At 41.6% G+C, this 18,262-nt stretch overlaps 1 protein-coding gene across 2 annotated transcripts in view; it reads left to right on the forward strand.

Annotated features, from left to right (window-relative positions):
* The window catches only part of EVA1A (eva-1 homolog A, regulator of programmed cell death), a 206,305-nt gene that overhangs the window by 106,589 nt on the left and 81,454 nt on the right, over positions 1 to 18,262 (forward strand). For both annotated transcript variants that reach the window (XM_009905313.2, XM_054179914.1), the window contains exon 5: positions 119 to 262. In XM_009905313.2, coding sequence (XP_009903615.2) covers positions 119 to 262 — 144 coding nt within the window. The remainder of the gene's footprint in view (positions 1 to 118; positions 263 to 18,262) is intronic.

Consider the following 18,262-nt stretch of genomic DNA (forward strand, 5'->3'; position numbering starts at 1 on the left):
TACTCATGGAAAGTTCATATGTATGTGCTCTTACAGCCTGCATCTTACAAAGATTTTTAGATGAATTCACACGTGAATGGACAAATAATCACAAATAGATATTCTTTTCCCCTTTTAGAGTGTCAGTCAGCTACTGCTCTCCAACTCATGATCAAGCGCTGTCACGGGAAAAGAAGCTGCAGCATATATGCCAGCACCTATGAATTTGGAGATCCTTGCTACCCAGGCATCCGAAAACATCTTAATGTCATCTACACCTGTGGTGAGCCACAAAATTCTCTTACTTTAACGCTTGTTGTGGTTTGTGTTTGATGAACAGCAGTGTCTGAAGAATGGCAAGACACATAATCATACATAAGAGGTTGCTGAATTTCCAGTTGGCTTGTTGCAGTTCTTATTTGGTTAATGAGGCAAAGTTCTGTGAATCACCTGAGTGGTTTAATTCTGTCTGGTTTTTCTACTCATTGGCTCAATAGAAAATGCAGCTATCATAGTAATTATACTTTCAGTTAACCTATGTTTTGTTAACCATGACTCTACAAGGCAAGTAAAGCTGGTGGTGGATGCAGTTCACTCAGTAGGTGCTTATACCCTGAATGTTAGCATGCTGCTCTTTCATGTGACTGCAGCAAAGTTGTGGTTATCAGTAAGAGCCTTATGACACTGTACTATATTTCATTTTGTATAGTAGACTAATATAGCCTTAGTAGAAACTCACTCCCACAATCTTCAGGTGAACATTGCAACATTTTCCTAACAAAATATTAGGTTTTGGAAAAAACCCCACCCAGTTAGAGCTCTCAGATGGGTGCTTAAGTCATAGTGTTGAGCAGACGCTGTACTTCTACCTGACTAGTCATCCTGTTTTGCAACAGAGAAAAAATTGTTCCAGTCAGTCTGAACTTTGTGGTATGAAAATAACATCAGTTCTGTCGTCTTCTGGTGATGACATTTTGGTGATTTGTGGCTTATGTATTTGAAAATATTTGTTTCAAGGTTTTGCTTATATAGTTGTTCCTAGGATCAGCTGCCACTCTGTGCTCCTTTCTGCATCTACCTGGAAGAGGACATTCTGCTATCATTTTGAATCTGCTGTGCAGAGAGCAGAACATGTAGTAGAGGAGGCGCTGGCTGTGCTGTCAGACAACAGGTCTATGGGTCAGTCTGTTTGTGTAACTGCAGCATGCTGATTCTGATGGGTAGTATTTGAGATGGAGTCACTAAAGCATTTTAGGTAGTTACTATAGTGTTGCAGATGTACAGCACCTTGAAGAGCAGAGATTGATGCAGGAACATCAGGCCCTGAGCTCCTGTCTGACTGCTGTTTCATTTGGCATGAGTGGCAGGAAGGTTGAATTTTATTTACTTGTTTCCTTTTGGCTTCTTGATTTTTGTTTCAAATGATGTAGCAAGAAGTAACAAGGCTATCTATGCAGAGCCCCATGAATTTTCTAACCAAGAACATTTTATATCACAAGTTTTTATATCACATTTATTGTAGAGACTAGAGAGTTTATCCTCATGGGGATTTGACAGAAACAAAGGCAATGCTGCAAGACAGTGACAAACCAAATAGAGCTCCATTATGTATTTCCAAGAGGATAGCTTCTTCAAAGGCCTCTGCAGCCTGATTCTGGCACTGTGGTCCTGGTCTCAAAGCCCTCTATGAAAGGCATTAATGATCTCTTAATCTGACCTTAACTTTCCTAGTCATAGCCTTACTGCATCAGGAAATGAGTCACATTTGACAGCACAAAATGGCATGTTTTGCTTTTTAGTGGGTGAAATCTGCCTCATCCTTTGAAGGCGGCCACAGCTCCTTTTCAAAACCATGATCTCAGACATGTCTGTGAGCTGGATTTTGTGATCATCAGACACACATTTCTCCTCTCAAACAGCAAAATCCTTCAAAATGTGAAAACCAAATAAACAAGAAATCAAATTCCAGTCCCACATGCTTTTGCTGCACAGTAGTGAATCCTAGCATTCTTCTGAAAGAAATGATAAGCCCAAGCAATTTGATATGCTTTTGCTTCAGAGAATAATTGCAGTGTAGAGAACCTCCTGTTTGGTATTTTTTTGCTTCAGGTTTTTGTAGAGCTGCATGCATTGCTTCTCTTGGTATGGTGTTCTGCTTTCACAAAACATGTGAGAGTGAAAGGGGACAGACTTTGACAAATGTGGCTGCAATTTCCTATGGCCTGTATCTAGATGCATATCCCCATTCCCTACTTCTTGTAGTTGGAGACACTTGATCCCTGGTGTGCAGGATGTGCTTTTGCTGCTATTCGCTGGAAAGCAGTTGAACACACAGGGTAACCCTGGCATACCTTGGGAATAGATAGGTGTGCAGAAATGGGTTTCAATGAGCATCATTTCAGCTTTTCTTGAAACTGCTTCAAATAGGTGACTTTGCCACTCTCTGATATCAAGCAGTGTGGTCAGTCTGTTCTGTCACCCTGCAGATGTCAGGCTATGGCAGAAATGTCCTGCCCTGTCCAGCAGTTTGGACCTGCACCACTGGTCTTACCTGTGAGAAAAGCTGCTTCAGAAAAGGTGGTGAGGGCAAGCATACTGATGGCCATGGCAGTGCAGGTAGGAGGGCCTTCATGCAGACATTTGCCATGTAAGAAAATTGAGTAATTATGAGGACAGGGCAGCTGAACTCTGCTTCTGATGGTAAAGCATGGGGAGGGCTGGAAAGAGGAAAAAAAAAGTTTTCTGGTAGCAATTCCTGGAAAAAAAAAGTCTGTTGAAGTAATTGATGAGGTGACAAAAGGTACCATTAATTGAAAACTCATGTGGAAGCAATGGCTTTTGTTGAGGAACCTGGTTTTAAGTACAGATGTCATCTAAGTTTTGGAGCAGCTGCATAATTTTTTACAAATCTGTTATAATTACTCCTGCTGGTGGGAGTGTCTCAGATCAGTGGTTCTCTGTATCATATTAGATCCCTTTGGGTCTTGTGTTAAACACCTCTTGGCATCACTTAGCTGAGAGGGAAAGGCTACAAGTTATTGTGTGCATACGAGATGATTGAAACAAGCAAGCAACTGGCAGCCTGCTGCAATAGTGATCTCTCTTGAGTGTGAGTGTCTCATTAGTACAGCCAAGGAGACAGTAGAAAAATCTTCCAAAACAAAAACATTCCAATCCTGAACCTTGGCAGGAGCTGAAATACTAACTTTTGGCCCTGAACCAGATTTAGCTGATGGGACAGTGTGGAAGGTGGGACTGTCCAGTGTGGGGGTTCCATTATAGTGTTAATGAATGTATTAATTACTTTTTGTAAAGGAAAACACAAGTTAATTCTGGGAAAGCACAGAACACGTGGCAAAGCTGCTGAGTGGGACAGCTGTAACTAGCTGTAACTAAATATTTTAGCTCTGTTTTTTTCTTTAAAATACCTTGCAACTCTTAAAGGGTAACAGCAAATGAAGGAGTGTTAAAGCAACTGAGAAAAATACCGCACTTATGAAATGTGGGGGGTTTTTTCCTTATTTCCCCCCCCCTTATTTTTTTCTCCCCCCACCCTGTTTTCTTCTTCTTCTCATCCCCCTCCACCCTCTCCCTCCTTCTCCCTCCTTCTTTTTGTTTTCTTTTGGTTCCTTTTTTTGTGTGTCTGTCTTCCCTATCCCTCTTTCTGTGGTATAAAGGATTGTATTGATGTTATCTGTGGATGCTTTGCTAGTGGCACTGTATTTACTGATAAAAGTTACTGTGCTCCTGACCTTTTCCTTAGTTGTCCACTTACTACCTTCAAAGATTCCCCTTCTCTGTATCGCCTTCCTCTCTAGTATGCTGGACTTGTTCTTTTGCTTCTGCTGAAGTCCTAATGCAGCAATGTATTAAAAGAAGCTGCATTTTTTTAATGCGCATAATGCCACTTGAATTCAGGGGAGTGTTTAAGTGTGTCACTTTTTGAAGGCCAGGGCATAAATACTATGCAAGTTAAATATTTTCTCAAATGCTTCCTTGACTGAGGATGAGTGGCTTGTCTATATGTAAAAAGAAACCTTATTCATAGTACCAGAAGTCAAAGAGCAATCCAGAGAGCTTACTGAACCCACTATCAGACCTCCCTCCATGTACAGTCAACATAAACTGTAAATAAACCTTCTGTTACATACCTGCTGTTCTTTAAATACAGACATTGGCCAGAAATGGCCTGGTGAGGAAAAAAAAACCACCCAAGCAAACAAACAACAAAGAAAAGATGGGGATTGAGAATTTCTTTATGCCTAGGCATGTTTCAGTGGGTTGGCTATTGGTCCTGATAACTGGTGACTTTTCAGTGCCTTTGTTAGACATATATTGGGCAAAATAGAGGAAATGTGGCCTTGGATGTGGTTTTGATGTCAATATCCATCATGCATTTAGATGCGTGTGAGTGCCTGCTGCTTGATTCGTGCTCAATAGAAAGGGGTCATTGGTCTGAGAGCTAATGAACTGCCATGGTAACTCATAAATTGCTTAGAAAATCCTGCAGTTCTGCCACATTAATAATCTTGCCATCCTGCTTTATGAAGGCAGTAAGCTGAGTCCCAGAGGCCAAGAGCTTCACATCCCAATGAAAGAACTGGGCAGGTAAAGGATAAAACATGGGCTCAGGGACAGAAACTACTGTTGTTTTGCAGTGTCTGATGCTGCTGGGAGATCAAATGGGGTCAGTGAGAGGTGGTGGAGATGCTCTGGGGCAATTGGAGTGTCTTGACCTTTGCTTTCTCTGTGTACTTGGGAAAACAGTCTGGCTTTCACCAAAATGGTTTGTTTAAATAAATATTCTATCAAGTTGGACTAGATGCAGAGTCTGTGTTGGACAGGAGAGGTGGTTGCTCTTATGATGGTGATGAGGAAAGAGGCTAAAGAGCTGCACAGAAATTCACTGCTTTCACCTCAAAGGGACTGTGCTCTAGTCCATTAGCTCCTGTGCAGTAAATCTATCAATGCCTCAGGCTGGATGAATGTAATGGCTTCTTTTGCTTTTGAAATTTATGAATTCATGAAAATGTATTTTTATCATGGCAAATCACTTTCTTTTGCTAGAAAAAGCAATGTCGAAGAGCTTAAAAAAGTAGAAAAGAAGCAATTCCAGACTTCCATGAAAAAAACAAAAGTCTCTTACACTCTTTTGAAATAGGGCAATACAAATGGGGGGGGTCTTGCTAGAGAAAGATAGACGCAGAATGTATAAGGCAGAGTTCTTTCCTTGAGATGTTGAAAGGAAAGTGATGTTTACAAACAAATAAACATTTTAGGCAACCTAGCTCTAGGGATGTTACACTGAATATGTAATGTTGGAGAATGTCTAAATAGGATTCTTATGTCACATTGTAAAGCAGGACTTACAGACATGTAGATTCTGAATTCACAGCCACATAGTTTGACCTTCCAAATAAATAAATAAATAACAGAATAATGATATAGTTCCATTATGTGGCCACTTCAAATGTCAAGACACTGCATTGGCAGATGGTTTAGGACATCTGTTCAAATCCTCTCTCTTATTTTCCTAAGATAATAGAAGTTTGTCCACTAATTTGTGTATTAAGCTTATACTTCTCTTCAAGCTATAGTGTATCTTTTAAAAAGCTACCCAGTCTTCATATAATGACTGCAAATACTGAAAAATTCATGAAATGAGATTTGTCTGACCAAGTGTAGATAGATAAGCCATAGAGATTTATAGTATAGATATTCCCATCTGAGAAAAAAAATCCTTTTGCAAGTAATGGAGAGAAACAGCTGTTTTTGAGGTACAAATCACCTCCTCCTAAAGTAGGTGCCTGAAAGAGATGAACTGCGTATTTGGAGTGACAGTTCTCCTGTACTGACTAAAAAGGGAGCTTCTTGTGCTTGTTGTTATCTACAAGTAGAACCTCTACAATGCAAATATCTGCATCTGGTTAGATGGCTTTCAACCACCATGTTGCTACACAAATGCTCTTTTTAGTAAAAATTATCAGTGCCAAATGATAATACCAGTGTTTCCTCTTTACTATTGCTAGAAAAAGCAGCTTCTGCTTGGTTTCAATTTCCCACTCTTTGATTAGGTCTCCAATTACCATAAATTTATCTAGGTAAGAGATGAACATGATGAACAGGAGTTCTCAGCAGCTCGGTGTCTTGCACCTCATCTCAAAGTTATTTCAGTCTTCAGACTTGGGTTTGGAGAATTATTTTCCTGGTAACTGGATTTGCATGAAATTGAGGTCTGCTTCCTACATTTCACCTTGATATATTACCCTGATGTTTCTAATATCTAGGGTTGTTAGTTTTGCTGTCTTCTTTGGCTTTCAGGTTTTTTCCTTCTGATCTTTTGTTCTCAAGGTCAGGTTTATTGTAAACTGTCAGGGGTTGTGGCTGGCAGTATTGGATAAGCGGGCAGAGAAGATTTTTGTTGGGGATCTGTTGCCTATTCCTACAAGTGAATGGACTTGTTGAACCTCCTTTCAGCCTTTTACACATTTCTGCCCAGGGGAAAGGAAAGCAAGCAGCTGGTTTCTCCTTTCAGAAATTTAGACCTCACTTTCATAAATACTCAACAGAACCTGTTAAAAAGCACATGGCAGTGTAAATAAAGCCTGCATCATGATGGGCAAGTACAAAGATCAAGGATGACATTTTTCAACTTTTGAGGCTGTGACTTTGTCATCTTTGGTAATGTTTTAACAACTTTTGTGGATACAGTTTCCTGGATTTTACAGAGAAGAAAGAAGGAAACTCTTCAGTCTGCAAGCTTCATGTAACTTGGATTCATGGCACAGATCTGTTGGAGGTCATGGATTACCTGAGGGCAAAAGCAAGATGCCATCTCTTTTGCTGAGCAGTGGAAAGTGAGTGGGCTACACACTTCAGTAACAGCACAGAGGTTCCTTCTAATAACAGAGACTACAGTAGATCTGTCATGCTACCTCAAGAAGGAATATGCTATAGAAGCAAATAACTATTCAGGTTTAATGTTAATGATTGCACAAGAATGTGAAGCATGAGTGACATAACACAAACAGCCTGATGAGTTTTAAGATGAAACTTGGTAAATTAGGTAATTAGAAGATGCCTTTGTGCTAATTCTTTTCTTACTGTAGCTTGATCTGAATTACACACCCAGAAGAGTCTGAACATGTCTGGCCTGGCTGGCCCAGTCATGGCAACTCTTCATCAGCAGGGCAGAATGAGTCTGTGTCTGACACAGATTGGGGTAAATAAATATTTTGAGGAAGCAGGGCTCTGCATCCCAGGTGGAGGAGGAGCAGGTAATGCTGTCACCTCAAGGGAAAGGCTTGAAAGCTCTTTGATTCTTGCAGAGAAGAAATTTAGACCTTGAGATAAAAATCATTGCCTTGGGGATAGGGAGGAAGGAAGATGGGGCTGCAGGAAGCAGAAAGGGAGTTCAAAGGACAATTTTTATGATGATCCTCAGCAGAATAAACTGTAAGACAAGTGCTGCCTTAGATTAAGTGAGCTTTGCTGGCCTGCTACTGTGGTCCTCCATCTCTGCTGTTACTGGGAAGCAGAGCTTCTACTATGGAAAAAAAGAGGTCTTATGAAGAATTAGCTACTCAGCAACTCCTGGCCCCACTGTTCACAAGGGGTGTGCACCTGAGGACTTTACTTTGTTTTAGATGATAAGAACCATGGCATAAAAGTCACAGGGGAACGCATCAGAAGCTTGCTCTGATGTTCTGTTGAGTACAGATAATTTTGCTCGGGGTCCTTGCTGCTTCTGGCTGGGGTATGCTGTAGCTAGTCATAGCTGGCTGCAGAGATGGGTGGTCAGACTGTTATGATGGAGCAGGTGAAGGGAACGAGGCAGGTGGGACTTCTGTTCATTATGGTGTTGTCCACATATTTCAGAAAGTTAAGAAATGTTTTAGAATGGACCTAGAGTTTCTGTTGTAATAACTGTAATGCTAATCTATAATGTACCCAAGATTTTATGGTGACTGACAAACCTTTGAGATTTCTGAACATACCTGCTCATTGAATGATTTCCTCAGGCATAAATATGCACATGTTCTCAGGGTTGAACACCAATCTGCCAACCATAGAACCGGGCTGGGGGTGGGGCTGGGGGTGTCTATCTGTCTGTCCTGAGACTTCCATGCTTGAATAGGAAAGACACTGCCTTAAAGGCAGTTTTGATCCATTCATTATTTCATTCCAGAAAAGTAGATCTACCTGAGAACGATTGTGTAAGATGACATCTGAATGTAACATGTCTAAAGGGAGTCTTTCAGGGAGTCTGCAGAGAGGTAAGTAGAATTAAAGTTACATGGTTTATCTATGTGTTGATTATTTTTTGTTCTATAAGCATAACCCTGCTGTACAGACTTTCTGTTCTTTGACATACTGATTCCCTTAACAGTGCTCTTGAGAATTCTGACCATGAGTAAGTGGTAGATATTTACCAGATATTTACCACATTTTTTAGCAGGGAAACTCATTGAGTAGCCTCATTAAATAGGGTTACTGTTGATTCTCCATGCCTGTCAAGACCTGCACGGGTTTCAAATATAGTAATTAACAGTAATGTTGCCACACCAGACTTCTATACTGAAAAGGCAGTAGGCAGCCAGTCTGCCATCCCCTTTCATGCAGGAGACTGCAGGCCATAGCCAGAGGAATCTCTCAGCAATGAATGACTGACCTTTCATTCAGTGATCACTCTGACTCCTCCTAATTGAGGTTAATGCCAAAAGCATTGACACCTTGATGCTAACTCTTTAGTGCCTGGAGGCTACTGGAGATTGCTAACAACTCGGTGAAACGCTCATTAGATTAAATTTAAAGGGAGGCTTTGACACCATGACCAATTAAGATATACTTGCATGGATCATATGTATATATTTGCCTTTCTTTTTCGAGAATATATCAAGACGGTGCCATCTCCACACACTGTCTAAAGAAGGATTTCACAACTGGTGTCTTTCTGGGAGCATGTGCATATTTCTCTGCTGTGCATGTGCTGCTGCCTTGCAGTTTTCTATCTGTCCTCTCTTCTTTTTCTCCACTTTAATGCGAAGCAAACAGAAAATTCTCTAGGGTTTGGATGATCCTTGCCTTGACCATGCAAAGAGAACTGAAAGAGTGGAAAGAAGAGGGGAAATAAATAGCAGTTTGGTGAAAGCCACCAAAAAATGCAAATATATGTGTCCACCATGATGGAGTCCATTGATAGAATTGGGATTTGTGAGCTACTGCTGAAAAAGATTAACAGCCACTCAGGGGCTGCTGATTGATAGCTGCTTGATAAAATGCATATGGGCATCAAATGTGTATTTAATTGCTTGGAAGTGTATTAATAGATATTTTATCTTCTGCTTGTATGGAGGTCTTGGAATGGGCTTTGACAGTTTTGGTATCCGGTACACTTGTTGCACCAGTGCTTAGAGATGGAGATGCTATTGAGGTAATGAAGAGCAAAGAATTTTCAAAAGTTCTTTAGGTAAAGTCTGCACACTGCAGATGACTTTCTAAGGGACACTCCACCTTACACTGGGAAGGAGGCTGCTATGGGAGCTAGACCCTTGTCTTGTCCTTCAAGAAACTTTCCTAAACACTCATCTGGCATCTACCTTTCCTACCTCCATTTCATGATCTCCATTTATTCAGAGTGTGCACACCCAAATGGTTAATGCCTCTTCAGACACTTCAAATACTGTTGACAGTGGCTACTTTTTGAAGTCATTGTTTATCTAAGCCATTCATGTTCAGCTCCTTTAATCTTTCCTCATAAATCAATCTGTCTGGTCATTCAGTTGTTTTTTTCTTGCTCTTTTCCACAATTACCTGTATCTTTTAATAAACATTGAGCAGGCTCATGATTATTTTCCCCCTAGGGGCCAGCAGAGACTTAGGACTCCTTTGCCATACATTAGGAATGGCTGTTGTTTAAGCATCCTGCAGTCCCCACACCATTACCAGGGAAGAGAAAAGCTGACTCTCCCTCTCTCTGGTTTCAGTCCCAAGAATTTTGCTGCTCAGTATTTGACTTCTTTTTCCTCATTTAGGTGAAATGAACCAAAGAAAGTAGCAATTTCTGAATATCAGAGTTGTGAAGCATATGTACATGGGGAAAACAGGATCATAGGGGACAGTATCAGCATCCCTTGCTGGCTGGTTGTATTCCCAACCTTACTAATACAAAGACCTGAGGCCTTAAGGATACTGCATAACATAAACAATGAAGCAAATCCTTCTAAATCCCTTTAGAAGATATTTAACTAAATTCCTAACCTATGAGGCCATCCTGGGCCATCTCTTATCTTTGAAAGCCATCTCACAGCTGCCTGCAAAGACTCTGGAGGCTGGTTAATCCAAGCAAATGGACCCTTGCTGCCTTCAGGGTAAGGACCAAAAGAGGGAGGGCAAAGACTTGGAGGTCTCTTTCTTGGATAGGTGTCATTCCATTTCTGTCCAAGCCAAAGCCTCAGGGAAAGGAAAATACCTGGTATGCAGCTCCATCTGGAGTCCAACACACCTGTTCAGTGGCTGATGAGAAGTTGCCTCGGCCTGGATGCTCATAGTTCATGTTGATTGGGGAGTATGTATCAAGGACCAGTCTGTCACTGGGATCTGCACTACCTCGTCCCTGGATCATCTTTACTTGCTTAAAACTTTGATTAAATTCTTGCAGCATTTCCTCTAGAAGAAAGAAAAAACATCACTTGGAACAGACAGGAAATGCCTTTTTTACACAGATACATGAAAAATCAGAAAGAAAATATATCAGCTCATAAAAGGGCCAAACTCTACCACATTTCTTCTCCCTCCCCTTTATCAAAAAGTGCTGTCTCTGTTTTTGACAGGCATGTTAATTAACATGGCCTCACGGATGGTCATTGGCCTAAGGCCAAGATGCCTTCTTCTTAACCCTTATTTGTCATCACATCTTTGGTACTGGGTAGTCACTTGGCTTCCTCCTACCTGATGTGGTTAAGCTGCATGTCCTAGGGCTGTTTCTTAGCATCTGCCACCAGAGAACAGCAGCCTCACCATCTCCCTTGGGGTTTCAGTTTGTGTGTCTAGCACAGACATGATCACACAGATGTGATGAGTCTTTGCTTTCAGTACAGAACTTCATTGACGTGAAGCTTAGGAAAGATCAGGTGTTAAGCTCCTGCCTGACATATCCATTGCTGTCATGATAATTCACTCAGACATGAGTTCCATGACTGTCTCACATTTCTCTTTCTCTTTTTAATTTTTTTTTGTTTCTTCTAAATCATAGAATTGTTTAGGTGGGAAAAGACCTTTAAGATTATTGAGTCCAACTGTTAACAATATTGCTATAATTCTTATACCAGCTACTATTAGTCTCTCCTACCCTATGTTTTTTTTTGGGGTGTTATTTGTTTGTTTGTTTGATTGTTTTTCTTTCAGTGAAAGGAGCAAACAATACAGAATTTACCCTAGGATTGTGTGCTGAGACACATTTTTAAGATGCTAACCCTTGATCAAAGTGTCTGACTTCTGATATATGAAAGCTGTACCTGATTCCCACAAGTAAGAAAGGCATTTTTTTTCCTCTGTGCTGTTAGAGATTATCAAAACCTTCTACAGGTGCCTTGGGTATTGGTGAAAAATGAAGTATAGGATGTCAGTGAAGTGTTGTGACTCTTTTGAGAGGATTGAGCCACGTAGTAATATTCAGTTGGAACTTGTGCAATATAAATTTTCTGTCAAGGATTTCTTAGCCTATTACATTATTAACAAACAAGTGGATTTTCTTTCCTTCCTCATCTCATCATTCTTTATGAGGGTACCTCTGACAGTACAGAAAATTAAACAGCAAAGGCACAGATATTGGTTTGTGTTTTTGTCCTTCCTTCCTTCCTTCTTGTTCCCATTTAGTGTTGTCAGGGTAGTGATTTTCTCTTAAGCAACACTTAGGCATATACATATGTTTGCATTTAATTTCCAGATGGGAAGGCAGGCTTCTAATAACAGTGCAAGTTGCTGCTTTATAGCTCTGGATGACTGACTGACTGACCTTCCTTTACCATCTGGCAAACCCTGAGATGCCGATACACTCACGGCTGAGCCAGGTTTTTTGACTTTCAAGCCAGACTGGTGCAGGGAATTTTTTGCCTGCCCCAGACTGGCAAAGTTTCACCAGCTCTTTATACATGTGAGGTTGGCTTGCTCTTGAATTCAGGATCATAGGAACTGCTTTACTTTTTTCATGTGCTGGCTCTTCATAAACATGTTTCCTGAAGTCTTGAGCAGATAGGTTTTATGTAAGGAAATGTATTCATTAGCACTGACATTTTGGTTAGGGCAAAAATATTTTCTGAAGTGAAGGGAATAACCTCCCCCAGATTCTCTGTAAGTGCTCCTCTGCAGTCTTTGTGGAGGGAACGCCATGTCTCTAGCTGTGTCTCAGATGTCTTGTCCTGGCTTGGTGAGTTGTGTTTTCTTGAGGGACCTTACTGAGTTGTACATCTTAGTGTAGCCAGGTCCAGTGCACAGATGCTTTTGAAGTTCAAGACTAAAGGTTTTGGATGAGCAGTGGATGCAATCTTGAGTGTAAGTAGAGGGATGGAGTACTGAGTGCTCAAACATATTTATCTGAATAGGAATGCAGTTGCAAATAGGTATGTTATTAAACATGCTCTAATACTGACCAGATGTAGCCATCTACACTATAATCAGCTACATATGGACTAGATATGCTGGCCTCCCTTTGTAGTCAGTATATGAAAAGAAATAGGCATTTTTAGTAATTTTCAAGGAGATCTCTCAGGTACCAAACAAATGCTTATTTCTCTCTTTGTTATTAAAGGAACCCATGGTGACCCATCAAGTGTGAATATCTGCATTGCTGACATCTAAAGTTAGGTCACATAATTCTTACCTTGAATGTGTTTACTGAAAAACTACATATTTTCAACTATTTGTTATTACTTTCCCGAGTTTCCAAACCTCATGATGTTTAAATGAAGTTCTAGGACTTTCTTGATTCTAACTTTACTAATTTGCTTCTGAAATGCTTTTCTTTTTAAACTTACTACTCTTTGACAGTTTAATATCTCATTACCAAAAAAAGAAAAATTAGGTATGTAGTTCAGAAAGATCTGTTTTCAGGTAATAATGTCCCTTCTGAAGAGTCCTTATTCTTTAGGGGGTTTACACTCAGTTTTGCAGGATGGGATTGAGGCTTGATTCTGATACGGAATGTAGCTGCCTGGTGATCAATGAGACAGATATCAAAGCTCCTGCTGTAGTCAGTGAGCCGAGGATACTTGGCTTTATACTGATTAGATACCTAGAACTGAGCTGACCTTATATATGCACATAATGATGTTGTAGACACTTGGTTTAATTTATAGGTCCTGCCTAATATTTGCACACCTTGTCTTTGATGTTTCAGCCCAGAGCTTTCAAAAGCACCTGGCATTCATGTTTAACTGGATCATGGGTATTTTACCAGCTGACTTATTCTTGGACTGTAAGGAGCAGATTAAGGCTGATAATAATGGGAACTCACACACCTAGTAGCCATGTGGGCATTTACTTTGGAGACACCAAAATATGAGTGTCTGGATTCAATGCTGACACTCTTATTTCTTGTCGCTGAACAAGGATGAAACACTGGGAAGGGTTTCTCTGTTTTTAAGGGATGCAGTGATCCTAATATAGTTTCATTGCTCTGGCAGCTGTCCCTGTAGAGGACAGTGAGAATGCAAGTGAGAGAAGGGAAATGTTGCTATTTATTTCTTGGGTTTAGCCATCTTTGAAAATGATGAATCCCAAAAATGGACATGGTAATGTTATCCTTCTTATGGCACAGACAGGCAAAGGGCCTCTTCTCTATTTTGAGACATCAGAGGAATCCATGTTTTTCCTTTTTCCAGTTAGTGATAAAAGAAAAATATTCCCATTCTTTTTATTTCAATGGAAACTTACCCAGCTCAGAAGCAAGGATTTAGGGTTAGGGCTAGAGTCTATAACCTGGGAAACACTTTGCAATCAGAAATGCTCTGTACTAACCCAAGAATGACATCTTTCCACAATCAAAAGCTGTTGGTGCTATTTATGCACTGTAGTAATGCAGAGTGCTTCAGCATAACCATATTTTGCACACCAGCTCTGTGGGATATTTGTCTATGTGAAAGCAGCTCTATAACCCTTCTGCTTCAGATTGTCCAGTTGTCCTGTGTCGACCTTTCACTGCTAGGGTGCAGCTGTTTGTGACATGGCCTCACGTGCCTGAAGGTGTGTTACCCTGACAGCCTTATTCCAGCATGGGAGGCCCGGCCTGATTTGGAGAACATGTTCAGGCTGGACAAGCAGCTGCTTGCTTTGACAGCCCATGTTACCTGGAGAAAGGACCAGGGCCCCTCTGGTGGAGTGAACACCCCCAGAAACATAGTGAAACTCTCTTCTCTCCAGTGAAGCAGAGAATTTAGTGCATGTAGCTTCCAGCTAGACCCCACAGCCTGGGAGTCTCTCCAGGGACTGTGCAGCCCTGAACTTGGCAGAAGTCAGCACAGCCTAGTTAGAGCCCCTTCCAGCTGGCTCTGAGCCTGTCAGCACCATCTGCCAATGGATGTGTTGCAGCATGCCACAGCTTGGCCACTTCACTGTCCCTGCACCAGGAGGCATCCTGGGAGCTACTAGTGTTGGTTCTGTGCCCACCGATAGGAAATCCCTGTGCCAAGGGGGAATCCCCTGACCTGTAGCCCCCAGTATCTTCTGTTCCCTTTATGCCTCCCAGGCACCAGAGAAGGCAGCGGGGGAATTTGAATACATCAAGGAGGCAGTTAGACCTGACAGGCATCCTCTACACACCACAGCAGATGCTACTCTGCACCAGTTTGTACATTTAACTGTTTAGGAAAGAGTCCCCTTGGGCTAAGCTTTGTGCAGTTAAAATGCTGTCTGGCCCAAAAAGACAAGTGTTATGGCATGGCTTGCATTTGAGGAGAGGAAGTCTTTATATCCAAACTGTCTGCAGTCAAAAGTACCCTGGCTGTGCTGTCCTCTGGACCATGCCAGGGCAATGTCTAAGTAGGGCAAAATAACTCTTTGAATTTTGTTAATTACAACACATGTACAATTGCAAGCCAGTGCTTGGGTCCTTTAGTTAATTAATAGAGATATGCCCTGGATTCGACCTCCAGACTCTCAGTGTTTCTTTTGGACACACACATTCAGGTAGCAATTAATTTATTTCTTTTAAAAAAATAACTCCCCCTAAACAAACCACAAAAATAACCCCAAACCACCCCAACTCCCAACCAAACCAAACCACAAAAACACCAAAACAAAAGAAAACAAACAACAAACAACCCACCCCACAACAACATTATATTCTTTATTAAATGTTTCCAGTTCAGTCTGAGATCTGATTTGCTTTGAAGGTGTTTGGGAACATATTCCGTAGCCGCAGAAGCTGGAGTGGTTTTAGTCTGAGCCTGAACAATGAGCTTGAAAGGGTCTTTGGGACTCAGAAATATGGAAGTGTTGGAGTAACCTTTCTAGTCAAGGTTTGAAACCCTTCTTAGATAATAGCTATTTCATGGAGAAAGTCTAAACTCCCCAGACATGCTCCACAGAGCAGGTCACGATTATGTCTTGTATAAGTGAGTCCTAGAACCTGCTGCAAATTTTTTTCAGTGGAGTCAACAGGTTTTTGAGTCAAGTCTCAGATGATTCTGTTCTGCAATAAACACAGAGGAACAGCAGTAACTGTAGAGCATGGTGTTCATTTTGGGATTCCCAGTCCACAAACACACCCTGTTTCCTTCACTTGCTCTTATGAACCAAAAATGCTGTTGAAAGAGAGTTGCAGATAATGTGGTTTCTCTTAGCCTTTCAAACATCTTATAAAACCAGAGGAGCCAAAGTAATCATAATTGTTGTTAAACAGACTTGGAGTCCAAGTCTGAATCCACTGTGAGTATAAACAACCTGTGTCTGTGTGCATCCTCCCTGCTTTTGGTGGCTAACAATTCACTGTAAGATTGGAGGATGAAGGCTCTGAGATAGTAATTTCAGTTCTGTGCCTCTTAGTCTTATAAAGTCCATAGAATATCAGAAAATTCATTGCTGTGACTTAGTCTCAAACTCCCTGGAGTGGGCAGGATTACAGACCTCATGATAAACAGCACGCACTGATATTTAGCAAATGATAACACAGACCACAGAAAAGGAGGGAGAGAGGAAAATACATTCCCGAGGGCTGATAGCTAAGGTAAAGAGCCAAGAAACAGTTTAGAGTGGGAAGGAATTTGCCCAGCTTCTCTCCTTCATGGGTAAGTCACTGCCTCATTGATGTGCTGCACAGGGCACAGCACTGATCCCTCCAGTTACTTCTGGCAATAGTTCAGAGTATACAAAATCACAAAGCCCTGCAGGCAGAGGAAACCTGATGTGTTCCAGCCCCAGCTGTAAGGTGATAGAGCCTATATTTGAAGCAGATGAAACAGCTTGTGGTTAAGCTCAACTGGTTGTTTACACTGCTTTTCTGATGCCTCTGTGCCATCTGCTCCATGTACAGGGCAGGTATTTTGCCAGACCATTTTCCTGTCACCACTTTCCAGCTATTCCCTTAGTGAGATAAAAAAATCCTCCATCTTCTTGTATCCAGCAAGTAAGGGCACATCCCTGCTAGAAATCCCCCTGTGCCTGGGGTTTGTCCTTCTGTAAGAGTGACGTTCCCTGACTATAAGCAGCAATGTGCCATCAGAGAGGCTGAGGCACGTGTAACGTGACGTCAGATGGCAGTGGATGAGCCCTACTTGAATCAGGATCATTTGGTGAGGTGTTGAACATGCATGTGTACAGACAACACCATTCTGGTGGGCACTGTGCCAAACGGCGTCAGTCCTTGAAGCAGGAGAGTTTGCACAGCTGGTAGGGTTGTTGCAGTACGCCAGGGGCTGGGGTGACCCACAGCCTCTTTTCCTTTCTGTGGCCTTAAACAGAAGCATCTGGGAGGTGGATGATGCTGTGTCTGCTGCTTGTGGCTGACATAAGGAAGGGGTCAGGTGTGGTGTATTCCTGGGCAAGTCCCAGCCTTGAGACTTTATGGGTCTGCAGGGCTGCTTCTCCTTGATGCCCACAGGAGATCCCTACTTACATCGTCACTGTATTCTGACCCACATTAGAGGTTGGTCTTTTCACCTAAAATGTAGAGAATATGCAGAGAATCTGTTTATTCATTCCCAACCCTGGGCCAAGTGCAATACAAGGTTGCAGTGTGCTGTGGATCTTTTCAGGGTGATGCATGGCTTTGCAGAGCTGTCTGTGCTACAGTGATAGAAAATGTTCACCTCAGGCACCACCTCTGTGCTTAATCCAGAGCCAAAATGAGGAGAGATTAAAGGCAGAGGGCAGCAATAGCCTAATGACTTTAGATGCTGCTTTGGCATAGGTGGTGGAAAATTATGCCAGTAAACAAATGATCGTGAAGGGTAAGGCTTTGCTTGCAGTGGTATTTGATTCAGGTATTTTTGCCATCAGTTGTGAGAAATACAGCCTGTAGGTGATTGGAAGCACAGCTATGACACTTCTGAAAGACAAGGATTAGAACTGCAGCCTGTGTCCAGAGTTACACATTTGTGCTTGACTTCATAAGGTGGGAATTAGTTTCCTGTGCAATTATGTGGAAACTGCAGTAAAACATACAAAACATAAAACCAAACTGTGGGTCATGCATTTCAGATGCTGGAAAGGGAGAAATGATAGATAGCCTGTGGCAAAAACCTGATGTATATATGTGTGACTGCAAAAGATCAGAAGAAGGCATAAGCATCTGATTTAGAAGACTTGTACTGCTGATGCAGATTCATAGCATATGTTGAGAGCTTATAGGGAACAGACCATGCAGTATGTGATACCACACGCAGAGAGAGCTAGCACACTGGAAACTTCATTCTCCTGGGAAAATGATCATTGAACAACATTTATTTTTAAGAGGCACCCTCATGTTTTATTTATTTGTGCTTTCTGTCATGACATTTGATAACATTGCAGTTTATCACTTGGAGACACACTGCTTGCGAAGGCAGGGTTGGAGGGTACCTCTGCTTTGCTCAAACCTGTTTTCCTGTGGCTGCATACCATACTAGTCCCATTATTTTGCCACTGTGCATCTTGAGAGCAAATTGTGTGTAATTAGGTTTAGCTAATTAACTATATCCTGAAAGAGATGCACTGGAGCAGGACATCATGTATTAACAGACCCAAGGAGCAGGTCAGTTATATGCTCACAAGCGGTCGGTTCAAGCCTTGCTTCTGAGTTAAAAAATAA

The sequence above is a fragment of the Dryobates pubescens genome, chromosome 3, assembly GCF_014839835.1.
Source record: "Dryobates pubescens isolate bDryPub1 chromosome 3, bDryPub1.pri, whole genome shotgun sequence".
NCBI lineage: Eukaryota > Metazoa > Chordata > Aves > Piciformes > Picidae > Dryobates > Dryobates pubescens.